General features: G+C 38.5%; 1 protein-coding gene across 1 annotated transcript; it reads left to right on the top strand.

The window, feature by feature from the left end:
* Positions 1-171: 171 nt before the first annotated feature.
* Positions 172-6,095, top strand: LOC113576350 (calcium-activated potassium channel subunit alpha-1-like). The gene is made up of 4 exons (XM_081698009.1): positions 172-223; positions 4,939-5,032; positions 5,560-5,656; positions 5,758-6,095. The coding sequence occupies exons 1-4, from the start codon at positions 172-174 to the stop codon at positions 6,019-6,021; spliced, it is 507 nt and encodes a 168-aa protein (XP_081554135.1). The 3' UTR covers positions 6,022-6,095.
* Positions 6,096-10,464: the final 4,369 nt, after the last annotated feature.

Consider the following 10,464-nt stretch of genomic DNA (forward strand, 5'->3'; position numbering starts at 1 on the left):
TCTAATCACTCAGTGTTACAGAATGGCCAGCCTACTAAGAACACAGTTAGACATTCCAATATGTAGTTCTTCTGTTGGGATGAAGCTATTTCACTGACACCGTCTTTCTTAGTTCAGTCATGCTGGAGAGCCGGCGCTGTAGGAACAAGGCTGACTTGTCCTTGTTCCAGAATGTCCATTGTAGAGATTCCTCCACTGGACTTCACGTATGATCAGAGCCCAGGTAAGTGCCCAGAGTTTATTCGTTGTTGCCTGTGTTACTTTAGGGAGCACCCCATGGCACACAAGACAGCGAAAACATCTTGTTCTGGAGGCACTTACTGAAGAGGCAAGGAAGTTGAAGCATGAGCTGACATACCTGACAGGTTGGGTTGCTTCGCCCTTCAGCTAGGTTCCGGGCACATCTGTCCTGGCCTCCTGGGGAAGGCTTCCAAGAATTTTGATTTGCATACCTGTGGCTGGCTTGACAACTCATTCTCATTCAACTATTTTATTTAGCATTAGTACTATCCCACAGAACAATAAACACTCTATGGCCTGTTTCACTTTGATTCCTCTTTGTCACAACTCCTTACTATTCTCCCACTATTCTATATCACTCATCAACTCTAAGCGTCACCCTCAAAATGCAAACCAATACACTTATGACAAAGTCTCAATAATTTCCTGTTATCCACAAACCAGTGCATCAACAAAAGAATATAAACATAAAATATCAGACATGATCACACAGAAACATGCAATTCCATAACTCACATACAGCAACTACTTTCCTTCTCTATAAGTGTAAATGCACACACTTCAAAAGTCCCTTTCTAATCATGAGCTGTGTTACACCTAGAGCTTCTTTTTTCGAGCAGTGCCTTCTTGTCTTTCTGGAAACAGTGCTCATCTGGGTTTTCAGGGTAGTGCTTGGTCGAGCTAATCTTGACAGCTGTCGTCCATCACTCACTGAAGGATGTCACCCCATTTTCCCTAGTTGAAGAGGTGCAATGGAATACCCTTCCCTACCTTAAACCTAGATCACACAAGTTCCTTCCTATCCCTAACCAGAAATCATTCTTTTACATTTATACCAGTGTTTTTCTCTTTTTTTCTTCAAACATTCATGTATATAAAACATTTCACCTTTATCATATTTTCACTTTAACTTTCCCTTTATTCAGCTTTTAAGCATTCATGCATTTTCCTTTTCTCCTTTCTCCACTTTCGTGGCTTCTACACATTATTTGTTTTCTCTTGGCTCCAGAAGCTTTTGGGCCATGAAGCTCACCATCCACCCATGGACCAGGCCTGGCCTTCAATCTAACTTGCAGAATTTGATAAAACAGTTTTCTGGTTACCTTCACTTATGGTACTACCTGGCTTTGTCCTGACTGACTTCTTTTTTTATCCGTATTCATATCTCCAAGAAATGTCCACCAATCTTCAATATGCTCCTTGAATTTATTACCACTCCCTTCTTTTGGACTGGCAAAAACAACATTGTTTATCCTTTCTTCATTGAAATAAAGACAACATCAGGCCTGGGCCTGATGCATAACCCATATTCCATATTAACAGGTGTTAAGAAAACTTCTAACCTTGAATATTTCAAACAGGGTTGTATGGCTATTGTTTCAGCCTTATTATATTTCATCTGAACATAAAAATATCCATCACATGGATATGTCAAATCCAGTATGTTCTTTTTTCCCCTCCATTTGTTTCTTAGCCTACATTGTTGTTTTCCTTCAGCCTACTAGATTCATCCAAATGGAATCTAGGCTCAATTTTCCACTGGCCTTTGACATAAATTTCTTTTAATGGGATTTAATTGTTTGTCTAATAGTTCTTAAATTTCAGTTTATTGGAAGTGAATATAATATTGATTTCAATAGAATTCTAAAATACTTTTTGCTAATTTATTTCTTGCATGTGTTTTGTTTGTTTGGTTTGTTGTTGTTGTTATTTTTCCTACATTTTTGATCAACTCCATATTTAAAATATATTTTTGTCAATGAGGTTGATTTAACCTGGGCAAGAAACACCTTGGCTATTGATCACATTGTCTTTTGTGCTTACCTTTATGTTCTAGTGTGATACTCCACAGGTGGAGTATGTGGGGACAGGTTTGAATGCTCTGTTGAGCATTTAAAGAGGGTAGCCGAGATTAGTCCTTTCAGTTACTCATTAAGCAGTGGTCTTGTGATAATAATATTAATTAAAATAATGATGATGATGATAATAGTAATAAAATAACAAGAATTCTATTTATAATATGCTTTTCCTAAAGCCAAATAATTCATAAGGCCTGACTCAGAGATTATGGGTTCCAAGATTATAGGATCCAGTATGGATGTAACTTGTTTCTCAAATACCTATTGGCCACTTGCTTTGAAATACATTTTTGTTTTCAGAATTTAAACCCATTACATGGTCTCTATGATGGCTTTAATAAAAATTAAATAAAATTTCAATAAAAATTTACAATAGTAAAAAGGTTTTGTCTAATGGCAATTATACTACCAATCAAACATTTTTACATTTATAAGTAAAGACTATGAACTGAAACATATGGCATTAGGACAAATAAAGTGTTAAACAACACTTCAAAAAATGTCAGATTCTTCAAATTTAATTACTATTAAAATGACTGATTTAAGTCAACTATTAACATATATATGAGGTCACATTAAATTCTTGCTACTGTAGCCTGTAGAAGCTGTTATTTTGTTTTTAACACTGCATACAAATTTCCTTTATTTTCTGCTTATATTCTATTTGTATAATATATATATATATATATATATAGAGAGAGAGAGGTTGTATAGAAATCCATGCCTGGTTGGGCTTTAATGAAGAGAGGAAAGACTTCTAAAGATCTGAGATGCAAGTTTGGAATGTTACTGCATGAGTCTGTTCTTGCATGCAAAACTTGTGTGTACTTGAATAGCATCATGCAAACATCTGCAGTAATACCCAGCCAATGAGAGGTCCAGGAATAATCAGGTTTACTGTGCTTCATGAATTAAATGACTTTCTTATTCTGGGATTCAGTAATGTGGACTGAAGTCCAGATTCATGTAGACTGAATTGCATGCTTTTTCTAGTTTCAAGCAATAGTTGCTGGTACGTGTCCACTAGCTGCAGAGTGTGACATCTCCAAGCATCAATTAACTCAAGTCCTGTCTCATATTGTTGCACATGGCTAAAGTAAGAATGAGAGAGTATGGGTTATCTTCATGATAGATTAACCTGGATGGAGTCACAATGTATATGTGGATCTCATCTTTTCAAAATTCTGTGTTAAGAACAGACTTTGACCTATGCATGTTTTGCATCTCACTGATAGGAAAATGAAGAAAAATCTCAATTTCCCTATTTATTTGTGGATGAACTGTAGTGGCTGTTGCCCATGTTATGCATCTATAGCATGATTTTCAGTACCCAAAGATGCTGTACAATCAACACATGATATTGTCAACCAAATTAAATTGTAAACTGTAAATCTGTAAATTGTTCATGTTAACTAAGACTTATTTGAGAACATCCTGCAATGAGGTTGTTTTACAATTACCTACTATTGTCAGCTGATTTTCTGCTTTTGCCCATGTGGATGAAAGTCTTGTCATTAGGCTTATTAAGGCAGGCAGAGCTACTACCTCTCATATAGATGCTATGCCCACTCCATTTATTAAAGCTTGAACATGCAGTGGCTTCCCAACTGAAGAAATGTGTGTCTTCTAGTTTCAGTCTGTGTTTAGCATTAACCATAGTTCTGAAACTGCCTTGGTCAGAGTTATAAACGATTTACTGTTAGCAGTTGATTCTGGGTTGCTGGACATACTTGTTCACCTGGATTTACATACTGCCTTCGACACAAGCTACAAAAATTGCTTAAAGCGTGTATTAACCAAATACATAGAGTTGTAAATGTAACCCCAATAAAAACTAAAAAAAAACCCAGTAAATATCAATGTAGTCACACAGTAAATATTGTCGCTACTTTGTAAAAAGCAACAACAATGAGAGTATATGAACCTTTAAAGTGTTAATTTCTTTTTGTTTTTTTATACCAATAATATGTTTAATGTGATATTTTGATGTGTTTAATATCTGATGTATTCCGAATGACTCTTGAAAATGTGATGCATGATTACAAGCAAACATTTAGCAAGAGTAGAAATGAAAATGAGAAGAAATTGTGTACAACTTATTTATTAAATGTAAAAAGGAAGCATTTTTTGGTTTTACAAATACTATTTTGTGATGGCCAAATCTATGCATAGTTGGCTAAGAGTGCAAGGTAACCATTGCACCAAATAAATCTCCACTCCACTGAATCTGTCATCAATATGTATATTTTTGTGTATCGTCTCTATCTATGTATCACTGCTATTCACTAGGCTGGCTGCCATAAGATACCCAAAAAAACAAACCATTAAGGCCTCCAGTGTAGTTATTTTCATTCTTGTCATCCTCAGTAACACTACTGATGACACTCGTTTTGTTTTTTGGAAATTAATATAACTTAATACATTGAAATATTAATTTCCTCATATACATAAGAATACAAATGCATACACACACACACTCGTGTGTGTGTGTGTGTGTGTGTGTGTGTGTGTGTGTGTGTGTGTGTGTGTGTGTTGTCTTTCTGTGGCTATTGCTAGTTCTGTGTCTGTTTTGGTGCCATAGAGAAATAATCAGCTTGACCTATCATTTGGCAGATATTGCTGGAGCCTCTGTACTGTTGGAGACTATACAAAACTTTATGGATTTTAGTGGTCATCAGAACATTTACCTTCTGAAAACTGGGCACTACTTGTTCTGGCTGTGCAGGTTAAATAAGCAGGGAAGTGAGGTGACTTTAGGTCAAATAAGCAGGTTAGCGACGTGACTTTAGGTCAAATAAGCAGGTTAGTGTGGTGACTTTAGGTCAAAATGTCTTTGCAGGTGAGGCAGAGTCCGATTCTCCTCTGTCATCTAAGAAAAAAAAGAAGAATGAACAATTGGGGGAATCAACCAACCTTTCTCCACAAAACTCAAGGTAACTCTTTCTATGTGTGGGCATACTGCTGTGGTGATCACTTTGCCTCCCTGCAGGCAGTACACCTAAGTTTATGGACTCTGAGCAATGAAAGAGCTGCTGCTGAATAATGGAATGCATCAACAGGGATGGACTGAGAAAAAATAAATGTTTCATTAGAGAAGTTGAATGGGAAGGACTGTTGTCCTTCTCACAGTGGGAGATGAACTCTGATGAGGATTTCACTTAGCAGAGTAGAAATAAAAACACAACGAAAGAGACACTGAAGTTAATATGGAGAGAAAAAGCAACACAGAGAGAAAGGAAGAGAGCAAGTATGTGTGTGTTTGAATGTGGCCTAATAACATATGACGTCTTCCTTAGCAGAATCCTATAACTGGGGTTGAATCAACTGAAAAGGATGGAAAATGTTTGCACCTCTTCCTTTAGGAGTGGTGCACTCATGCTCCCACCCCTACCACCACCACAATGGTTTAGCCTGTCATTTTCTCTGTTTCTTCCTGATATGAACCTCTGCTGGTCACCAGACAACCACTGGACACGATAGACGACAGTGTGAAGAGGTACGACTCTACAGGAATGTTCCACTGGTGCCCCCCCAGAGATATTGAGAAGGCTGTATTGGTGAGTACAGCTGTAGTCTAATACACAGAGAGGAAGTATAGTTGTTGCTACCAGCGCTGTTTTAGCTGTAGCTAACAATGCTGCTTTCTCTTTCCACTCAGACCCGCAGTGAAGCAGCAATGACGGTTGTGACTGGCCACGTGGTGGTGTGCATCTTTGGTGATGTGAATTCGGCTGTGATGGGCCTGAGGAACCTGGTGATGCCTCTCAGAGCCAGTAACTTCCACTATCATGAACTGAAACATATAGTCTTTGTGGGCTCACTGGACTACCTAAAGAAGGAGTGGGACACAATCAACATCTTCCCCAAAGTCTCCATCTTACCCGTGAGTCTGCTCCAATTGAGAGCATTGGATTGGATCTGAAGTGCCTTAGCTGTATTAACATTTGGCAGTTATGAGCAGGCATAGTGATGCTTGAAAGTTTGTGAACCCTCTACAAGTTTCTAATTTCTGCATAAATTTGCCTAAAACCAGATAAAGAGAACCAAATAAAAATGAATGAGACAAAACTATTAGACTCTGTAATTTATTTATTGAGGAAAATCATCCAATATTACATATCTGTGAATGGAAAAATTATGTGAACTTTCAGGATTATCAGATAATTTGAAGATGAAATCTTCAAATCTTGAGTCAAGTGTCAGTCAATAGGATAATGATTGGATGTGAGAGAGCACCCTGTTTTATTTAAAGAACAGATCTATCAAAGTCTGATCTTCACAACACGTTTGTGGAAGTGTATCATGGCACAAACAAAGGAGATTTCTGAGGACCTCAGTAGAAGAGTTGATGATACTATTTAGGCTGGAAAAGGTTACAAAAGCATCTCTAAAGAGTTTGGACCCCACCAATGAAAACTCGCCAAAAGTGGTCAACCAACAAAGATCACAGCAAGAGCAAGGCATGTAATATATCATGAGGTCATAACCCATGGTAATTTCTCAGCACCTAAAGGCCTCTCTCACATTGGCTAAGGTTAATGTTCATGAGTTCACTATCAGGAGAACACTGAACAACAATGGTGTGCATGGCAGGGTTGCAAGGGGAACATTGCTGCCTGTCTGCACTTTGCTAAAAGTCACATGGACAAGCCAGAAGGCTTTTGAAACAGTGTTTTGTGGACAGATGAGACCAAAATTTGGACCAGGATAACTTTGGACTAGGACAGCTTGCCATCATTGATAGAAAAATATACCAGCAAATTCTGAAGTAAAATGTCCTTGAGCTGAAACTCAGTAGAATGTGGGTCATGCAGCAAGACACACATGTCATTCTACCAAAGAAGGGTTAAAGAAGAATAAAGTTAAAGTTTTGGAATGGCCAATTCAAAGCCCTGATCTTAATTCAATAGAATGTTGTGTAAGGACCTGAAGCAAACAGTTCATGGGAGGAAACCAACCAACATAACTGACTTGAAGCTGTTTTGTATGGATGAATGGACTAAAATTCTTCCAAGGCTATGTGCAGGACTAATCAATGATTACTGGAAACATTTAGTTGCAGTTATTGCTGCACAAGGTGGTCACATCAGTTACTGAACACAAAGGTTCACAAACCTTTTCTACTCACAGATATGATATTGGACCATTTTCTTCAATAAACAAATGACAGAATCTAATATTTTTGTCTCCTTTGTTTGATTTGATTCTCTTTATCTACTTTTAGGACTTGTGTGACAATCCGGTGATGTTTTGGATCAAATGTATGCAAAATATAGACACTTCTAAAGGGTTCTGTAAGGGTTGGTGCCAGGCCGAGGCCCCCTCCCGCCACCAGAGGGAGGCCTCGAGTCAGGCACACCACTAATCAGGCATAACACCCAACAGCTGTGCTAGACCTTATATAAGCCCAGTGAGCCAGTCATTCAGTGTTGGGTCTTTGCCAAAGTTCTGAGCCAAGCTCCTAGTCGGTAACTTCAGGTATTGAGTTCTGTGAGTCCTTGTACTACACCTCACTTCTTCTCTGCGAAGGTGTTTGTGTTTTTACACGTCCCCTCTCCAATTTTTCCTCTCGAGTCTGTCTCTCTCCCGAGGCTTCCCTTAGCCATTCAAGTTCCTCCCTGTTTTCTGGTTTTGTTTGGGAAGTTTTAGTTTGGTTTTCCCCAGTGCATCAGGTTTGCCATTTCTTCCCGTGGCATCCTTTGTTCTCCCTTTATCCACGCTCAGTTTGGTGTTTTTATTTTTCCTTTTGTTTTACTAAAATCTAACTGTTCTGCACACGGGCCCACCATCATTAGAGTGTCATCACCTAGCTGACCTGGGTTTGAGCCCTCCTTACAAGTTCACAAACATTTAAGCATTATTGTATATCTGTGAATAAAGTCTTTCCTGTGCCACATCAGTCTATTGCTTCAATTAAAAGATTTAGCTGTATTTAGGCTATACCTCACCAATATTATTTAAAAAGATCAATAATATTTACAAATTACAAATGTTAATAACTGAACTGAGTTATAACAGAAGTCAACTAAACTAAATTATTTCAAATAGAATCATGAAAGTGCTTACCTTGCATCAGTGTCTAATGTTTGCATTATTGTTTGTGTTTGTGAAGGGCTCTCCTCTGAGCAGAGCAAATCTGAGAGCTGTGAACATCAACCTGTGTGACATGTGCGTCATCATCTCAGGCATTCAGAATAATGATGAGGATACATCAATGCAGGATAAAGAGTGCATTCTGGCCTCACTCAACATCCAGTCTATGCAATTTGAGGACACCATAGGCCTTCTGCAGGCCAACTCGCATGGTACCGATACCCACCAACAGTACACACATGGCTGTACCAACCAATGAGGCCAAGGATTTTTTATTTTATTTTTTTAGGCATACTTAATAAAAGTGAAATAACTGGCTAACAGATATTGTGCTGCAAACAGATATTGTACAAGGCCAAGATAATCAGCTGTTCTGATCACCAGCATCATTACTTTGCTGTGGGTGGAGTGATTTGATCTTCTCATATCTACAAAATCTTTATTTAACACAGTAGTTCTTTGATTATGTCAAAAAACTGGACAGGCAAAAAAACTAAAGTTTGATACAGGTAACTAGAGTTTAGTTCAATGCCATTCTTCCCCAGACATCTGATGTGTCCTAATTCCTAGTGAGCTGACATGATACCGGATTGTTAGTCTCTCACACATGCACACCCTCCCCACCCCCACAGAAAAGCACACCAAGTCACACACATGTAAATGCATGCATGCATACACTGTCTATACATAAACGTGCAACTATCCACCCAAACGTAGACAATGTTAATATCCTAAATACTTTACTCTGACCTGGAGACTGACAGAGTCTTGACAGTTTTGGGTAATATAGTGGCTTTTGTGTGTATGTATGTATGTGTGTGTTCATGTGTTCGCTACAGGCTTCATTCCTCCAGGTATGGACCGCTCTTCTCCTCAGAACAGCCCTGTGCATGGCCTGATGAGACAGACCATGACCATGGAATGCAATATCCCCTTCATCACAGACCTCGGTACAATTCGCACATACACACACAAACACACACACGCATAGCATACCTTACATACTCACGTACACACAGAGGACAATACAGTATCTAAAGAAGAATGAATTAGAACACAGCTAATACAATATATACATATATGTATTTAATATATAAAATCAAAGTTCACACACATATATACACACATACACACAAACACATTGTTCGCAAGCACACATACAAACAGACAAGCACATATACTGTACACAAGCTGAGCCCTTTTTTCTCACAGGTTGCTGAATACTGTGTGTGTGTGTGTGTGTGTGTGTTTTGTTCCTAGCTAAAGCAGACAGATTGCTGAACTCGCTGTGCGTGATACAGGATAGGAGCAATGGAACCTCAATCCCTATGATCACTGAGCTTGGTAAGATGCTCTTGTGTGTTTTGGTGATACTGGTGATCACTTAAGTGTGTGTGTGTGTGTGTGTGTGTGTGTGTGTGTGTGTGTGTGTGTGTGTGTGTGTGTGTGTGTGTATATTTGTGTGCACATGCGTACATTATGTGTATGTGTTTGGTTAATATTGTTGTTGCTTTGAGTGTATGCATGTTATATGTTTATCGGGATGTACAACCTTCTCTCAACATTCTGTACAACCTCTGCCAAAATTATAATACTTGGGGATATGATCAGACATGTCAACACCCCTTCCTATCACTGCAGTTGAATTTCTCCAATTATTGGTCTGTTTTAATCTCAGACAACTTTGATATCCCCACTTACATCAGCGGGCACACTCTTGATCTGGTGACTACTAACTCCATCTCTCAGCAGTCTATTTGTATATGATCTGGGTGTGTCTCTAAGGCTGTCTCTGTGGAGTTGCCACTTTTGTCTCCCTTCATTAAGCCCCGACATCTAAAATGTCTTTGTTTTAGATATTTGAAAAACATCAACTCAGAAACATGACAGTTGACTTGCAGCATCTCCTTCATGCAAACTTTACCAGTCAATGGTACAGTGGATTTTTATAATAAAACTCTGAGCAGTATTTTGGATCTTTATGCTCTGGTTAAAACAAGAACCATCACCATCTTGTTCAATCCCCTGGTTTACCAGCAAGCTACAGAAAATGAAGGCAGCTGGGTGTGCCCTTAAACAGCATGACAAAGCTGTTGAAAAGTTTATCGGGCACATCAAAAGATCTGCTCAAAGTTGCTTTTACAGGCACAATCACAGTTTTATTCAAACATCATTGAAATCAGTATAGGAAATTCCAAGCAGCTGTTCTCCACTATCAATCATCTCCTCAAACCACAAGCTCTTTCACTCTCTGAAATTGCAGATAAGCACT

Source organism: Electrophorus electricus, chromosome 15, assembly GCF_041902795.1.
Source record: "Electrophorus electricus isolate QZ-2024a chromosome 15, ASM4190279v1, whole genome shotgun sequence".
In the NCBI taxonomy this organism is placed as follows: Eukaryota; Metazoa; Chordata; class Actinopteri; order Gymnotiformes; family Gymnotidae; genus Electrophorus; species Electrophorus electricus.